Source organism: Lissotriton vulgaris, chromosome 7, assembly GCF_964263255.1.
Source record: "Lissotriton vulgaris chromosome 7, aLisVul1.2, whole genome shotgun sequence".
In the NCBI taxonomy this organism is placed as follows: domain Eukaryota; kingdom Metazoa; phylum Chordata; class Amphibia; order Caudata; family Salamandridae; genus Lissotriton; species Lissotriton vulgaris.
Window position 1 is genome coordinate 770,469,780 of NC_141695.1, and position 18,858 is coordinate 770,488,637.

Sequence of the window (18,858 nt, forward strand, 5' to 3'; positions counted from 1 at the left end):
GGGGCAGCTTCAGAGCAGGAAGGCAGTTGTATCCTGGAGTCGAGAGACACCGAGACGAACTCATCCTTGGAGGCCTGCTGGCGCTGCCGCGGCTCCTCTTCGTGAACCATCTTTGTCCCCGTCTAACAAATACCAACAAACCCTGGAATGGTTCCTCTTGCTTCACTATTTGAATTACAACAGTATGATTTATACTATCTGCTTAATGATTCGAGTAGGATCCCCTTGGGAGACAGTACTTCTCAATAAGAAGCGGGCGTGTTTAGGGTAAGGGAAAGGAGAGAAAGGGGGTATATTCTAGATAGAGGTAAAGTTTGTGTCGAAAGTAGATTTACCCAATGACACAACCTGTGGTCGCAAAAGCTGTGCAAGATATTCGGGTCACAAGGTCATCGTGAGCGGCCCTTCTTCACGGCATGGGATGACCTGGGTGAGGGCTGGCAGTAGGGCGCACACTGGTCCCGCTCATTTTCTGAAAAAAGGGCGTCAGATATCCTACAATATTAGTAGCTGATTATTCAGTTCATAGATTGTATTGTATTGTAATTGCATTTATATAGCGCTCACTACCCCAGACAAGGCGTCAAACCACTTTTTCGGCAAGTAGCACACTAAAGGGTTAGTGCTGAATTAGTATAGTGAAAATATGAAAGTAATTTGAGCGGTGGATATGTTAGTCAGTCATTTGGATTGAGCAGGAAAGTGGAGAGAAAAAGGTTTGCATTTATATAGCACTTGCTACCCTTGATGAGGTGTTAAAGCACTTTTTCGACAAGAAGACTGCTACTTCAGAACCCAGAAAGGATTAGTGGTGAATTAATATAGTGAAAATATTAAAGTAATATGGGCCTTATGTATCATCAAGCTGATTTGCGATTCTGAAATAGCGATTTTTTAGAAATCGCTATTTCAGAATCGCAAATTGGTATGTATGTACAAATTCGATTTTTTTGTGCAAATTCTTAGTTTTCCTTAATTGCGAGTAGCAAATTGCGAATGGCAATTAAGGAATACTTTCTCATACATTTCTGTGGGCCAAGAGGCCAATAGGAATGAATGGGAAGTTATTCTCAATTTGCGATTCGCAATTTGAGAATCCTAAATTGAGAATAATTTCAAGGGTGCAGGGGTGTCCAAAGGACACCCCGTTGGACCCCTGAAATAAGCATGGGTGCACATGTGGCGCACATACATGCCCTAAGGGCATGCATGTGCGTCACATGGTACTTTGAAAAATGCTAAAATGTGCATTTCAAAGAATTCGCAACTTACCACCAACTTGAAGTTGGTGGTAATTTGCGATTCCTTAAGGAAAATTTGCATTTTTTTTTGCTTCATACAGTAGATTTAAGGAATCGCAAAATTTGCGATTCCTTAAATGCAATTGCAAAATAAGGAATCGCAAATTTTGCGATTCCTTCTTTCGCACCAGATTTTTCTTCATACATACCATTTAGCAAATTCGCATTCGCAGAGCCGGACGAATGCGAATTTGCTTCATACATATGGCCCTTAGAGTGGTGAATATGTTAGTCAGTTATTTGGATTGAGAAGTATAGCGAAGGGGTAGAAGAGGTAAAAATGTTTGCATATATATATATATATAGTGCTTGCTACCCCTGATGAGGTGTTGAAGTGCTTTTTTGGCTGGCAGCATGCTACTCCGGAACCCATAAAGGATTATTGGTGAATTAGTGTAGTGAAATATGAAATTATTTTGAATGGTGGACATGTTAGTCTGTTATTTGGATTGAAAAGGATAGTGAAGGGATAGAAGGGAAGGCTTTAGAATTATTTTGTTTGTTTTGGAGCTCATAGCAGTAGGAGGAGGTTTGCGATTAGTAAAAGGAACGTGGAGGGGGATGAGTAAAAGGGAGGTAGAGGGGGAGGAATCAGAGGAAGGGTTTAGAAAGGCTTGTTTTTGGGGATTGAAATAGTAGAAAGAGGTATGAGATGATGGAAGGAGGGGTGGAGTAGGGAAGAGTCTCGAAAAAGGTTATTTTGGGGATCATAGTAGTGGTATTGGGATGAATGAGAGAGTGGAGGTAGAGATATATTGATAGAGGTATAGAGTGAGAAATAGGCTAGTGCCCTGGAAAGAATAGTAGAAAGAAGTTTGAGATGAGTCCGAGAGTTGAGCTAGAGGATATATTGAGAGCGGTTTAGGGTTAAAAAAAGGGTAGTTTATTGGATATGCTGAATTAGAAGAAAAGTAAGAAATACGTAAAAGTAATAAATATATAGATCAAAAAGTGATAAAGATATAGATCAATAAGTACATGGAAAGTATATAGATGCATAAAGGAAGATAGTACATGTAGATTAAAGATACATTATTAAACGCTGGCTTTCAAGTTTTGCACTTTAAATTAGTTTTATTTATTTGTATATATATATATATATATATAAATATACACCTTTTTTAGATCAATAGTGAAGTAACTGTAGATAAATAGTTATGATCTAATGATTTACTTATTTATGCAGTCACCTATATACATGGTAAAAAACATGGAATAATGGAACTATCAGTAATATGTATATTTGTTAAGCAGAGCTAATGAATATCTATATTTAATAATTATTTTAGCATAAGTATTCTACACGTTTATACAAAGCAATACACTTATCTATAGTACAAATAAATGCTTATATACAGAGAGATATGCTGTATATTTCCATCTGTTTGTGTATGGTGGTTATGTGGATCTTATGTTGGGGGGGTAAAGGGTTCCATAGTTTAGTGCTTGAAGAGAGAATGATGTGCCACCAATTGTTTTTTTCTTGTATCTTGAGATTTTTGAGGCAAGGTGCCACTCTAGAGCGGAGGTTCCTTTGTTGAATGTTTTTGGTGATTTTATTCCTAATGAAGAGTGTTCCCATTACATGTATTGCTTTATGGGTGATACAAAGCAGCTTAAACGTGGATCTTCTGGCAACCAGTAACCAATGCAGGGCTTTCAAGACAGGGGAGATGTGGTCTTGTGGTTTTATATGTAAGAGTAGTCTGGCAGCTGAGTTCTGAATCCGTTGTAGTTTTTTCATGGTTGTTAAAGGTTATCCATGGTAGAGGCTATTGGAGTACTCGAGTTTGGGCAAAACAAGTGAGATGGTAGCCTGGAACTCGTGTGGAAATTCCCAATGGGGGAAGATTCGTTGCAGCATTTTTATAGTAACAACGCTTGATCTTGCTAGTTTGTCCACTTGGGCATTCATCGATAGCTAGGTCATGGTCATTCCGAGGTTTCTTACTTCCTTCGATATTTTAGGCGGAGTTCCCAGATCATCAGGCCACATGGCGAGCGGATCATGATGTTTTTAATTGCCACACGTGAGTATTTCCATTTTGGAAACATTCAATTTGAGATGGCTGCATGTCATCCATTGATCCACAGCTCTGAGACAACTGAAAATTTTCCAATGTCTCGGGGGCATTGCAATTGAAGGAGTATTTGCGTATCATCTGGATAGTCATAGCACGTGAGGTGAAATTGATTGATCAGTGCCGGTAATGACTTCATGTAGAAGTTGAAAAGCATGGGCGAGATAATAGAGCCTTGAGGGACCATTGCTTATGTGAAGTACAGTTTGGAGGAGAAAGGTGGGGTATGGATGACATTAGTTCTGTTGCAAAGGTAGGACGTGATCCAGTCTAGAGCAGTCTCTTCTATGCCAGCTTCGTTTAGTCTTTTTATTAGAGTGTCATGGTCAATCATGTCAATGGCAGCCGAGAGGTCCAAGAGAAGTAGTGCAGCAACCTTGTTGCAGTGAACTCTGTTCTTCAGGTCATCGGAGATGGCCAGGAGGGCAGATTCTGTGCCTCTTCTTGCACGGAATCCCATTTAGAAGTCTGAAAGTATGGCATTCTCTTCAGTGAATTGTGATATCTGGGCGATAGTTGCTTTTTCTATCAGTCTGCCCAGGAAAGGTCCATTCTAAATCAATCTGTAGTTGTCAGGGTTCAGCTGGTCTAAGTTTGTTTTCTTCAGCAATGGGTGTATGTATGACTTTTTGAGTTCTTCTGGAAATGTTCCGGTAGTTAGGGAGTTGTTGATGATTCTCCTTACTGGAGTGGCAGAAGAGGTTGTTAAAAGAATTGTCTTGAAGGTTTGCGGTGGACATGGGTAAGAAGGACTACTGGTAGGCCTTCTTGCCTTGACCAGGCCATAAATTCATCATGTGAAATGCGGAATATTTGACGTTACAACAGCACGTTTTTCATCGCAGTAGGTAACAACGCAGACGTTACATCGTCCGCGTTGTTATCACGCATGGCATTACAACGCAAGTCGTTTTCCACGACTTGCACTAGATGGTGCGCTGGACTTAGGAATAGTATAATTTACTATTCCTACTCCAGTTAGAGCAACAGAAGAGAATGTGTTGGACTTAAAATCCAACACATACCCTAGTGTTGCACACCATCTAGCGCAAGTCGTTGAAACGACTTTCGATGTAATGCCATGCGTGGTAACAACGCGGACGATGTAACGTCTGCGTTGTTACCAACGCGCATGGGTCTCACAGCGTTGTAAATGCTGTCTCCCGTGAAATGTGTTGGAAGGAATGGAGAGGCTGTGTTAGAGTATTCTTGGATTGTAGCTTTGTAAAAGGGTTAGTGCTTATGCTTTCTCTCTGTTTTAAGTATGTGTCCAACGTGTCTACTTTGTCTGTGTAATGATTTGCCAGCTTGTCTGTGAACTCTTGAATAATGGGATGAGCTGCTTCTAGGCAATTAGGTTTACGAAATTCATTGAGAATTTTATAGAATTCTTTAATTGCACATTTAGTGGCAGATTTACAAGCCCCTTGTGCCACTTTTACGTCATTTTTCCCATGTTAAAAATTATGCAAATGTGGCGCAAGGGACTTGTACATTTGCCCCACAGCATTTTGAATTCTGTCTGAATACTATTTTTCTATGCTTTTTTGATAGCTGACTTGTACAATCTGTTAATGTTCTGTTGTCGACGTTTGTCTTGGTTGGCGTTTGTTTTAAGCCAGGCACGTAGCTCTTTTTAATTAGTTTTTTTGCCTCTTTTCTCTGTATTTCTCCAAGGTGCTTGTTTTCTTTTGTTCTGTTGTGTGGCTTTTAGCGGTATGAGGATATTAGAAGCTTCCTGTAGCCACTCATATAGTTTTTGAACAGAATGTATTGCTTCCAGATCTCTACTGGATGTTAGCTGTGTTTCTAAGTGTTCCAAATTGATTATGTTGCACAACAGATAGGTGGATGCATGTACGGTGGTTTTAGGTGTGTCACTTAGTGTTGTTTTATGATGGAAGGCAAGAAATTGTGTTCTGACCATGTGTTCTGAACATGTGACAGCGTTTGAATAGTAACTAGTTCTGCATTACCAAAAATGACATCTGGGATGTGTCCAGCGATGTGTGTGGGTTTGTGGACGATCTGACGCAGGTTCAGTGCTTCTAGGCCAGCGATGACTATTTTTGGATGGGGCATATTTGGTTTGTCAAACCAAATCTTGAGGTAACCAAGAACGTATAAGTTGGAGTGTAGTGTTATCAGGTTTGAAACTGTGTCCAGAAGTGCATCTGGGAAAGTGACTTTGCTAGTTGGAGGTCTGTAAAGGAGCAAGGCGTTACAGGAGGGAGACGGTGTAGGATTGCATCTGGTGAAAAGGGCCTCACAATTTTTTATGAAGACGTCGTCAACTTTAGTGATGTGTATTGTTTGCCTGAACACAACAGCTAGGCCACCTCATGTTTGATAGACTAGAGGAACGGCTTCATGCAGGACTGAAGCCATATCATCTCCCAACCATGATCCAGAAATGAACAGTATGTCTGGTTTTGCATCAGTGAGAAGGTCACGGATGTGATGTTTGTTCTTAGAGAGCAATTGAGCATCTATTAAATCTATTATTTATTAGAAGATAGTTTAGAGAATGTTCTTTGGAGCTAGTGTTAGGTATATGAGGATAGCAAACCTGTAGCTTTACAAGTTGCCACTCATTACAAACAGTGCACTCGTAGGCGGGTGCTGGTTGCGGTAGTGACGAACCGCTATTCATTAACGCTCCACTCCTCCAAACTTTCTGAAGAAATTACCGCACTCACGGGGGGGCTCACGCAAACTTTTATTCGGCTAACCGGGAAACGTTAGTTTCCCGGTTTGCCGAATAAAAGTTTGCGTGAGCCCCCCCGTGAGTGCAGTAATTTTTTCAGAAAGTTTGGAGGAGTAGAGTGTTAATATATATATATATTTATATATATATATATATATATATATATATATATATATATATATATATATATATATATATATATACACATACATTTCCACCATTACCGGTAAAGAGATCATCGGCTGTCACTGGCGGTCCGTGTCGGGTAACCGGTATCCCATTAAATTTACTCCAAAACACTTTCTGGTAAGGACAAGGCTCGGACACCCGGGTTAACTTGCAAGTAAAATTTATTTAGGCAAGTAGAAAAATGACGCGTTTCGCCATTACGGCTTGCTCACGCTCACCGAGTAATTCAAATCGCCATCCTAAATACGTAAACATGTGAATTCACCAACATGCACGAAAATAATAATGGCGGACATTTACCAGGAAGTGTTTTGGAGTAAATATATATATACATATATATATCACAACTTCAAGGTATAAGAAATACCAGCCCTCGCAGGAGCAGATTACCCAGATTTGATAGGGTTTAAGTGCACACAAGACGCGTTTCAGCAACTGCCTTTTTCAATATCAGCGGGCGGCCCGAGACAGCGTAACTTAAATACAAAATTCATTTTTGAATACAATACATCAACATTGACAAAGGACTTCCGTCCTCATTGTATCTGGTGTCGGACATCTTTAAACATGCAATATCACATATTAAATTCAAATATTATTGCTTGTCTGTATTGCAATAAAGCTCAACTTATCGCCCTGAATGGGCACACAGCTTAGATATATATCGTGCCTCACATATTGAAAGTGTTGACTAATTTCACTGCAGTATTTTGAAAGCACTACATTTGAGACAGGCTTCCCTGAGGATTGTATCTTACAAGGACATAATTCTGCTCAGTTATCATCTGAGAATTTTCTTAGCACTCGTGTTTGCCATCGCCTTTTAAGCAGTTGCCGTGTAGGTATAGAGAATTGTTTAATTATCAGGTGTTCATATATTCTCGATATATTTTTTTTATATATTGCCCACTTTCACTAAGTAATGAGAAGACCTTGGTCAGCTTGTGTAGCACAAAGTGTCTCAATTGTATCTATTGCCAAAATTGATTCCTGAGTAGACTGAATTCTGATGCCAGGATTGTGAAGGATTTTAGAGTGTCTGCTAAATATAGTTGACCGAGAGTGTGGATTCCCCCTGGCAGCCCAGACTTTCCACAAAAGCAGTTAGTTGCCTATTGTTAAGGCTGTGTTGTTCCATATTGGTGTCTCAGTATGTAAAAGTTCCTCCTCCCCAAGGGCCACCCGCCAAGATTGTTGCATATGGGCGAGTCATGGCTGGTCTCATTGAGGTGTGACCGCAGATGTATTTTCTGATCGAATCATCTATAGATTTCAGGACAGAATCCAAATTGGGAGACGGAGCATACTGAACAGCTGATTGAACCTGGGGGCTCCCATAATTTTCACTGTCTATAGTCTGCCCCAGATCAACATTTAAAGTCTCCCCCACTTGGAAAAATCCATTGCTATTTATTTTATTGCATTGTGGTTGTTGTCATAGAGTCTGTGCTAAAAATGATACCCTGATTCTGTAACTTGTGAGATACAAACCAAAGTGTGTATTTAATGGTGGAGGTTGTCATTGGTAGTGCCTCACTCTTGTGTCATTTGAATTTATATACTGCAAATTCAGAAAAGTAATTGACCCATATCAGAGCAAGGATGGAGAGACTCGGCTCGCTTAGGATCAGCAATATGTTATCAGCGTACAACATTAGTTTGAGATCACCCATTGGGAGTCGGGATCCCCTCGATGGTATTAGATTCTATGATGGGTATTGCTAGGGGTTCCAAGACTATCAAGAAAAGTAACAGAGATAAAAGGCACCCTTGTCTTGTTCCTCTGTGGATTTTGATATTGTCTGAAAACCACTGCAGTTTATTTGCCTCGTGGGTTCCCAGTTAAGACCACTTTTCATGTTGACAAATTTATTCCCCAAGACAAACCACTTCAGGGTGTGGAACAAAACAAATAGCTCTACTCTACTCGATCGAACAATTTTGTGGCACCTAAAAAGAGAGGCACCTTCTTGTCCGGGTCATGTCTGGTCCACCATAATAAATGCATATTGTTTTGTGATAAGCAGGTTGGTACAAATCCTATCGGATTTTGATGGATCAGGTATGGAATTGCTTTTTTTAATCTCATTGATAATAATTTTACAAGGATCTTAACTTTGTAGGTGATGAGGGGAATGGGTCTATAATTGGAACAGAGATCAGTGTTTTGTCCTGATTTGGGGATCAGGGTAATGCCGGCCCTGTTGAGCTCAGAGTACAATTGGTTTATCTCTGTTGCTTCTTTGAAGACTTTCTCTAGGAGTGGGATCACCTGGGGGCAGTTATTTTGTAGAACTCTCAGCAAAAGCCATCTTCTCTGGGTTTGGCCAGGGGCCAGGGATTTGATGGTGTCAGCTATCTCTGTACAGGATATGTCCATGTCCAGCTCCTCGCATAGTTGTTGGGATGCACGTGGGATGGTAAGTCTGACCATGAATGTATCTTCTTGGGTGGTGTCCTCTGTCTCTTGAGAAGTGTAGAAGTCCTTGTAAAATTAGGTGGATTATTCTGTGATTTCCATTCTGTGTGTAATTTTCTGGCCTACACTGTTAAGAAGTGCTGGGATGGCAGACCTTACTGCTCGTTGTTTGAGCTGTAGGGCAAGTAATAGTCCTGCCTTCACTTGGTGTTCGAATGACCGGCCTTGGTAATGTAGTGCCTTCTCTGCTACGGTGGAAAAAATAGTGTTCAGTTCAAATTGTTTAACTGCAAGAATTAGCTGCAGTGGCAGTGTGGGGGGTCTATCGATATCATCTCTGTAGTTAGGATATTTATGTTTCCAGTGGAGTTTGTTTTTTAACTGCTTCCTTCTGTCTTTCTCTGGCTTCATCACCCCCAATGGAGGCTTTGCGCGCTAACCAGAAACGTTATGAAGATTCAGCTGAGGTTTCATTTAGATCCAAATAGTTTTTGAACATGTCTTGCAGGTTTCATTTCTTCTCTGGCAATTTGTAGTTGATGGCACAAATTCTCCACAAGCTTGATTTTAGGTGAAGCAAACAAAGGTCAAGTTGTATACAGATCGGGGCATGATAGGAGATGCTGCCTAATGCCTCTTGCAGTGGCCTGTGGTAGTACTCTATGGTTTGTTAGGAGGATATCTAGCCTGGATTCCATCCAGTGCACTGGAGAAAGGTAGGTGTACTCTCTGGATGTGAGGTGTAATAATCTCCAGGGATGTATAAGTGAGTCAACACAGCACGCCTTTGTCTGTGGATTGTCTACTATCAGAGTAGCCATGCTTGTCAGTGAAGGGGTCAATTACCATATTTCAATAGCCTCCTATGGTGAGATTTGTTTGACTGATCTCAGTAAGTATTCTAATGATGGAGGATAGACAGTCCAGTTTCCAGACATTCTGGATGTACATCGACCCTATAATGTTAGTAGTTTCTTGCACAGGTTGTTGTGCAAAAACACAGTGGCCAGCATGATCAATCCAGGTTTTATGTCCAGTTTCAGTAAGGTTTATATGTATAACAATTGCTATGTCATTCTTTCAGGGATGTTGGAATTGTACAAGTGTTGCAGTGCAGACATCAAGAACAACAAACATTAAAGAGGGTCAAAGGGGATTTTAAAGACCAAGCTCTGATGCGGCCCCTACATATACTGAAAGACAACAAGTATCAGAGGGTCTAGGATAACAAAAACAAGAACGCCGGATATGCACCTACAGAGGACTCTAGTACCATGCCATGTGTATACTATAGAAACATAGGTCAGCCTTACATTGAACCCACCAAGTGATCAGATAAGGATGTCCATCAGTCACCACACGGAACCGCCCTTCATCAGAAAACAAAAAAGAAAATGTGTGAAATAAAATTGGATGAGGGGGTACTGGACGTAAACATTATTCTGTTGCTGCCCTCTCTACCAATTTTATTTCACACATTTTCTTTTTTGTTTTCTCACTATTTTTTGCACTGCGACATCAGTCCCTTCCTTCAACACTCAAACATCCTCCTAGTTGAGAAGTAAGACCACGGAAAATCTATCTGATCATGTGGGGGTTTCTAACAACCTTAGCCTTCCATGTGAAAGATAATAGATAACACCAAGAGTGGTCTTAAGAGGAACCCAAATGATGAAGGGCGGTTCCGTGTGGTGACTGATGGGCATCCTTATCTGATCACTTGGTGGGTTCAATGTAAGGCTGACCTATGTTTCTATAGTATACACATGGCATGGTACTAGAGTCCTCTGTAGGTGCTTATCCGGCGTTCTTGTTTTTGTTATCCTAGACCCTCTGATACTTGTTGTCTTTCAGCAGTGCAGACATCATCACCGCCTTTCCCACCCAGTCTCTCTCCAGTTTCTCTGATTCGGAGTTTGAGAACCGATTCTCTTCGATAAGTGATATGTCCAGCTTCTTAGGCACTAATTGAGAAAAAACTTTCTTCTTTCCTGGAGATATGATCCCCCAATCCAAGATGGTGCGACCTGGTGTACCGGGTACATCACTGTTGCGGCTTCTCCCCTCCGGCCATCCCTAAATGTGCCTCCCACAGGGGGCAAATGTGCATAAGATGATGTGTGGTCAGTATTTAAGGGCATATTCACAAGCCCCTATTGCCACAGGAATGTTGCTGCCTTGTAAATAATGCCCCCTTTCATGTTATACTTAGCGTGAAAGTGGCGGGCAATGGGTGTTGTGGTGGGCGTTCCACCGCAACAACCATTGATTTTGACGCTGCCCCATATTTACAAGGGCAGGGTAAATATGGGGTAGGACCAAAATTAACACCAGGATAAACCTGAACTTAAACAAGCACAACAAGGAGAAATGTTTAATTTCTCCTCCTTGTTGCTGTTTCTGGAGAATTCCAATAGAACCTCATGTACACACCAGAACATGGACTTCTATTGGAATTCCCAAGGGCATATTATCAAGCCCATTATCGCTGCTTTAGCAGCAGTTTTCTGCCGCTAAACCGGCGATAATTTTTAACGCCGTTCTTGATAATATGCCCCTTTATACAAAATATTAGGCTGTGAACTAAAATGGGAGCCGAAAAGAGAGAACCATGTGGTGGCTGAAATGCAGAACTTGAAACCAGGAATGCCTTAATCAATCCTAGCTTCCACTTAACCAAAATGCATAATCCTAGGCATTTACTTTCACAGTTCCTCCTTTTCCTGCATCATTATTTGAGAGCACCTTTAAATATATCAGTCAGGGTGTGTGCTGCACAGACACTAAAGACTGTAATGTTACTCCATCTATAGTAATACTCTAGTCCACATATAGGGGGCAAAAGACTGTCCTTTTGATTCACTTATCCTTATTAGGGCAGTGTTGTTAGTAGTCTAGTTCATTATTAGAATCACCTCTAACAATTGTCTTGTTGTGTAATGGCATAATTTAACACGTTGAGTGCTTGTGATGAGCTCAGCTCGTCATGAGGCACAGTTGAGCTGCACTCATGACGAGCTGAGCTCCTCAAGGCCGTTGGAACGTTCGCACGCGGGGATAATTACCCCGCTGTGCTGAACGTTCCAAAACGGGTGCGACTGTGAAGAGCTCAGCTCGTCATGAGTGCAGCTCCACTGTGCCTCATGATGAGCTGAGCTCGTCACAAGCACAGCGACGCCGCGCGCGGCCTCCCTACCCCCCGCACAGCGGGGGGAAAACACCCCGCAGTGAAGGGGTTAATATACTAAAGTGAAATGCGTTGCAGTGGCTACTTTATAAAGAAATACACTGTTTGGAATTTTGAAGTTACCTAATCATATATGTACTGGACCCTCGGAGCTAAGCAACAGCAGACACCTCACCTCCTTCCCCCTGAGTGTCAGTGCTGCTTCTGTTGCAGCGAGGACAAAACAACTGCAAAAACAAATGGTTTTGAACTGAGCATGCTTTAAAACCATTTGTTTTGCTTTTCGTAAAGAGCCTTTGGACCTGGCCCTCTCAGTGTGGTCAGCCCCAAAATCTGCATTTACTCTCCTGTTTTCTTAACCCGTTTTGTTGGCTTTTAGATTTCTATGTACTTGGTGGCCTGTTTACAGATATCCAGTACTGGTGGAAGAATACACATTGTGTTGACGAGAGTGAAAAAGGGAAGGAACAGAGGAGCAGGAAGCTGTGGGGGGAGTAACAACTAGTGTACAGGCACCCAACAGAGGTCCAGGAGGGTAGGATATATGACATATTTTCAGGATAATCACTAATTGCCCAACACAACCTGTTTGGATGACAGCAATGGATGAAAAGAAGGGAGGAGTGTGGAGCTGTAGGGAGAGCAACATGCACATGTGGTCACAGAAAATTACTTCAAAAAGCTGGAATGCAAAGTAAATAAAAAAGTAACTAAGGGGGCACTCAGAGGTTGTCTGAGTCGAGGGGACTACGAAAAGTAATGGAGAAGCCGGGAGCTGTGGGAGGCATGAAAAATAATTTATTAAAAATTACAATTAATAATTAAGGGCTGGAAAGCCAAATACAATAGCAGAAAAAAAAAGTGCAGGGAAAGGAGCGCAAGTCACACAGACGCTGTGTAGGTGGGAGAGGATTAGAAAAGGAAAAGAAGAGCCGTGGAGGAAGAAGAAACAAACAAAATAATCGATGGAATTGACACTAAAGTTAATGAATAAATGTCACCATAAAAGCACTGAGGGCTACAAGCACCATAAACACTGTTTACATTTTTTTTAAATGAATCTTATAGAGCGTTTAGAAATACATAAGTCAAAACTGCTGGCACACAGCCTCATGCACTATTCACATGAAATTAAAAGAACGTGCTAAAAACATACAATAGTTCAGAGAAACCAAGCCCTTGAGTGATGGGAAGCAACAGAACGTTGCAGAAAAGTATGAGGATCGGGAGAGAAGGTGGGGAAACCTACAGTCTGTGGGTGACAGGGAGGAGAGGAAGAAATTAAGGAGAAGGATGGAATAAGGTACAAAAAAGACATAAAATGAAGAGGCCAAAAATGAGGTAGAGCAACAAAAGAGTTGAAAATAAAAGCATAGACACCTTCACATGAAGACAATGTTAAACGGGTGAGAAGCAATGAAAACGTTTTATGGTAAACAAACATGGATAGCAAAAAAGCACATTAGGAAGAGAACTAGGAAACGAGGTGCTGAAACAAAAAGAAACAAATAGTTCCTCGAATCTGAACAATTAAAAGGATACAAGTCATCCTGTCAAACCAATGGTACATACGCTATGCTCCAGGGGAGTCATAAACACAAGAAGAGGATGGAAAGCTTTAGAATTCGATGCAAGCAAATGAGTGACTAGAAACTAATCAATGGTAGGAAATGGGTGGGTTCCAAGACCATTGAAAGTTTTTGGTATGGTCCACCTGGGATGTTTTGCAAACAGACAGCCTAAAGCTGTCTCTGGTGGGACCTAAAAATGTGCGTTTGCAGAGGAGTCTTCTTTTCCCCTGGGCGGAATTCTACGCTATGTAGAAGTCCACAAAGTGAAAATAGAAGACCTTTGGACATATCATTCTAGAAACTCTCTCATGACTGACCTTTTCAGGCTTACTACTGGAAATTTTGATCAGTAAAATATGTTAAAGTACGTCTGACAACGTGGTAAATCTCTGAATATACTTTTAACTTTTTTTCATAAATAGGCCTTCAAGTCTTCAAGCTACAGTGCATGTAAATTAGACAAAACCGTCCAAATTCCAACCAATCTTCTCTGCAATACACAATAGTTAGTGCCACCCACACTAAGGGCTGAACAGTATGTAGTCATACACCAGATAAAGAACATATGGTTATTTCATGGATTATTGAATTTCTGTTGTTATTTCTAAATCCATTGTGGTCTATGTAAGGAAGGGAGGACTGTGGCAGTGAGTCACATGTAAGATATACACTCAGAGATATTTAGAAAAAGAGTATATGTAAATAAAATAAATCAGCCGCGGTTTGTGCAGGTAACTTTTCTGAATCGTTTTTGGCCACTACAGGTGTGGCAGGGTATACTCAGACATGAGTCCCTTTCTCACTGCACCATCAGGATTCAAGCAAGCCGGGCCGACGACGGCTGAAATGCCAGAAACCGGTCCCCGGTAGCTTGTCTCCTTTCTGGTGAAGAATTGGCTTGGTAGTTTAGTCTGCCCTGTTCCCATGATGCACTGGGCCAGGGACAGACTGATTTGCATATAGCCAGGTTCTGAACTGGGATGGTGCAGTGAGATAAATAACGGTGATGGATCAAGCCCTGATCTTTGGACTGGGTAAGAGTGGTCTGCTTAATTCAGACACTCTGTTCATCACCACCCCCTTTTCTGAATCGTTTTTGGCCACTATAGGTGTGGCAGGGTATACTCAGACATGAGTCCCTTTCTCACTGCACCATCAGGATTCAAGCAAGCCGGGCCGACGACGGCTGAAATGCCAGAAACCGGTCCCCGGTAGCTTGTCTCCTTTCTGGTGAAGAATTGGCTTGGTAGTTTAGTCTGCCCTGTTCCCATGATGCACTGGGCCAGGGACAGACTGATTTGCATATAGCCAGGTTCTGAACTGGGATGGTGCAGTGAGATAAATAACGGTGATGGATCAAGCCCTGATCTTTGGACTGGGTAAGAGTGGTCTGCTTAATTCAGACACTCTGTTCATCACCACCCCTTTTCTGAACAGTGGTGGGGCAGAGGGGCCGGGTAAGGAGAGATTTCGAGGGACAATGCTGATCGAAACTTAAATAAATAATACATTTTCCATCAGCATCGTCCCTCGAAATCCGCCCTTACCCGGCCCCATTGCCCCACTTCTGTTACCTGCACGGACCACAGCTGAAATAAAAACATAAAAGTGGTGGCTTCCTTTTGTTATTCAGACCATTTGAGAATTCAGAAATGCAAATGTACAAATGCAACTTTTCTTTCAAAAGCATGTGGAATACGGTTGACTTGTCCAGGCCTACTTTTATTTCAATGTCCTTTATCGTACCTAATGAATTTTTCAAAGAGTTGAGCGCAGTCAGCTGGTTCCTGCAAGGTCACTAGGGTTTGGTTGTGAAAGAGCTCCTCGAAGACATCGCTCTGAAGGGCCAGCAGCAGCTGGTGGGTGTGGTAGACGCGCACCTCATCCGAATTGATCGTAAGTACCTTGATGGTGGAGTCGCTGGCATTGCCGTTCTGAAGCAGCTCCTGCAGTCGCTGGATCAGCATCAGGGAGTGGTTGATGACAGCTGTCGGAGCTTCCAGAACAACATCAGCTTTATGAGCTGCAGAAAAAACACAACAATATTAGAAACATTGTTAGGAGAACCCCCGCTTCACAGTGATAAATGATACAAAATAAAGTTTTGAACCCGAGGACTGAAAAAGTGGATGCACCATTCAATACCAGAAACCACTCTATAGGCAATGGGGACAAAAAGAGATGGAGATATCAGAGGTACGAGATTTCAGCCTGTGGATTTTTGCAAAAGATTTAGGGCCATATTTATCAAGTGGTCTTGTTGCACTTGCACCATGCAACGGGGTGCAAGCGTGACGCAACTACTAAGCGTGATTTATCGAGCCATGCAAGACCACATTGCGTGGCCCTGAGTGGCTTGATAAATCTGAAGAAACAATGCAGCGCAAATCGCTGCATTGCATTACTCTGCCTACATCAGGCGTTCTATGTGTGGTGCGTGGGTGTTCTCACACAACACCCATGAATTTTTATGCATTCCCAGATTTAGTATACGTGGTAGACCTGGGAATGCGCCAAAACTGGTGGAAAAATATGTTAATTTCTCCTTGTTGTTTCCTCTTTGTATCTGTGCTACATTTTGCAGCACACATAGAAAGAGGAAAATTCATCAAGGGATACATTTTGTGCAGGAAGGTGATCTTTCCTGCAGAAAATCAATTCTACTTACAGTGCGTGCACCATGGCGCAAAGGTGCCTGCATTGGCACTGCGGTACAAAAGGGGGTGGTGATGGACGGAGCATTTGAACCAATCAAACACTCACATTCTGTCAAGAGATCTGGGTTTAATCCATCACTGTTCTTTAGCCCACTCTGCCACCCCAGTTCAGACATGGCCATATGCAAATCAGTCTGACCCTGTGCCTCATGGGAACAGTCCAGCCCGAACTGGCAAGCCATGCCTTCCCTGGACCGGAAACAAGGTTCCGAACACTGGTTTCTGGCATTTCAGCCGTCTTCAGTCCGGCTTGCTTGAATCCAGTGGCAAAGTGAACAAGGGACTCACGTCTGAGCATACCCTGCCAACTTTTGGCGAACAAAGGGGGTGGTGATGGACGGAGCATCTGAACCAATCAAACACTCACACCCAGTCAAGAGATCTGGGTTTAATCCATCACCGTTCTTTAGCCCACTCTGCCGTCCCAATTCAAGCAAGCCGGGCTAAAGACGGCTGAAATGCCAGAAACCGGTCCTCGGTAGCTTGTTTCCGGTCCAGTGAAGGCATGGCTTGGCAGTTCGGGCTGGACTGTTCCCATGAGGCACAGGGTCAGACTGATTTGCATGTGGCCATGTCTAAACTGGGGTGGCAGAGTGGGCTAAAGAACGGTAATGGATTAAACCCAGATCTGTTGGCTGGGTGTGAGTGTTTGATTGGTTCAGATGCTCCGTCCATCACCACCCCCTTTTGTACCGCTTTCTTCGCCATAAGTTGGCTGGGTATGCTCAGACGTGAGTCCCTTGTTCACTTTGCCACTGGATTTAAGCAAGCCGGGCTGAAGACGGCTGAAATGCCAGAAACCGGTCCTCTGCAGCTTGTTTCCGGTCCAGGAAAGGCATGGCTTGGCAGTTCGGGCTGGACTGTTCCCATGAGGCACAGGGTCAGACTGATTTGCATGTGGCCTTGTCTGAACTGGGGTGGCAGAGTGGGCTAAAGAACGGTAATGGATTAAACCCAGATCCTTTGACTGGGTGTGAGTGTTTGATTGGTTCAGATGCTCCGTCCATCACCAGCCCCTTTTGTACCGCATTGGCACTGGGCAACAAATTGTGTGCCAATGCTGGGAAATGACAGAAAAGCACCTTATATTGCTAAATACGCACATCCTGCCCTTTCCCTGTCACACAGTCCAGCAAATTTACTTGCTGCACTGCACTGCATGAATATTTGATGAACATGTAGTTTACATTTCTAGGTCAATCAAGGAAAACAGTGCACAAATCAATGCACAAAAGGGAACCAAGAGAGTTGTTATCACCAAATAACTCCCTTATGATTGAGTCCATGAAACAGCCTTTCGTAATTTTTGCAATGCCTGCAAAACAAGTCTCAAATGTGAAAGGTATGCAAACAAAATGTTAATAAACATTATCAATAATATTTTTATTTGTCTATCAAAAATGTTCGCCCTGTTAAATAAGAGAACTTCTGCAACCCAAATAATGATGTGTCCTAATATGATATAAATATACCACACCCAACGACATACATCACATTCTCATCCATCTACCTGTCCCAGTCCTTACACAATAAGTAGTTCTCCTGCTCCACAGAAACTAATCACCTAGCTAAGTCTAAAATGTTCCCTCAAGATGGTGTCCATTACCCATAATGCATAAATGGAAGAACTAATCATGACCACATCCTGTACCTTTTTTTCTGCACTACAGAATGTTGTATCAAGCAAGTTTCCATTGTAGGTACTGTTTTTATTTTTTGTTCATGTTATTTTTTCTCTTAGGAGACTTGCTTTAGCAGTCTTTTTAGATTCTCCTGCTTCGAAAAACAGGTGCGGATCTGTTATTCAGCATTTCAAGGACGCAAAGCTTATTTTTTGCAGATGGGATACATTTCCAGTTTGCTTAACGCTCACACCGTGACATTGCCGGATTTCAAGATGGTGGCTCCTGCGAGAGATCAGAAGCCGCGTAGTTTAGTTACTATAGTAACCACTAGGAATCGGGAAATGTGCCCAAATTCATCGTTTTCTGCATTATGGAACAAACAATTTCCTCCACAAATGCGGCAGCAGTCCCTACTGTGGATTCCTTGCACCTAATGATTAATGGAGCAGTCCAAGCTGCCTTTAAATCAAGTGAAATGGATGGCCCTCCTTCTAAAACTCTGAGGCTGCACGTGAATGATCCTCATTTGGAGGATTTACCCTTTAAGCTACTGTAGCAAGCTGGCTCTGTATATACTATACCAAAGTGAGGTATAGTGTGCACAGAGTCCAGTGGAACCCCAGAGGTAGGCAGAGGTAAAGTTAGATAGCACCTCACTCTGTTTTTGTGGGAGTGTGGTCGAGCACTAAGGCAGTATCATAGGACAGTGTTAAGCATTTGTTGTACACACTCAGTCAGCAAATGAATTTACACACTCAAAGACTGAACTTCAGAACAATTGTTTTCGGATAAAAATATTCTTTTGGGTATTTTATTTTCTAGAACCAAGCAAGCCCGGCACAGATAATTGATAAGTACTTTGCAGTAAATATACAGTTGTAATACAGTTTGGATTTGTAATAGTATATGCACTTTGTTTTGACTTAAAGTATGGTTTCAGAGAAATGCAATACTTTGTAAATACAGTAAATAGAATTGAATGGGCTTTTCAGTAAAATTACAGGTAAGTTACTTTTTAGGTTACTTTTCTTACTCAGAGTAGTATACCTGAATACTACTCT

The 18,858-nt window shown here is 42.1% G+C and overlaps 1 protein-coding gene across 1 annotated transcript in view; it reads right to left on the reverse strand.

Annotated features, from left to right (window-relative positions):
• The window catches only part of BTBD17 (BTB domain containing 17), a 128,358-nt gene that overhangs the window by 55,667 nt on the left and 53,833 nt on the right, over positions 1–18,858 (reverse strand). Inside the window, exon 2 of the mRNA XM_086928786.1 lies at positions 15,202–15,478. Coding sequence (XP_086784912.1) covers positions 15,202–15,478 — 277 coding nt within the window. The remainder of the gene's footprint in view (positions 1–15,201; positions 15,479–18,858) is intronic.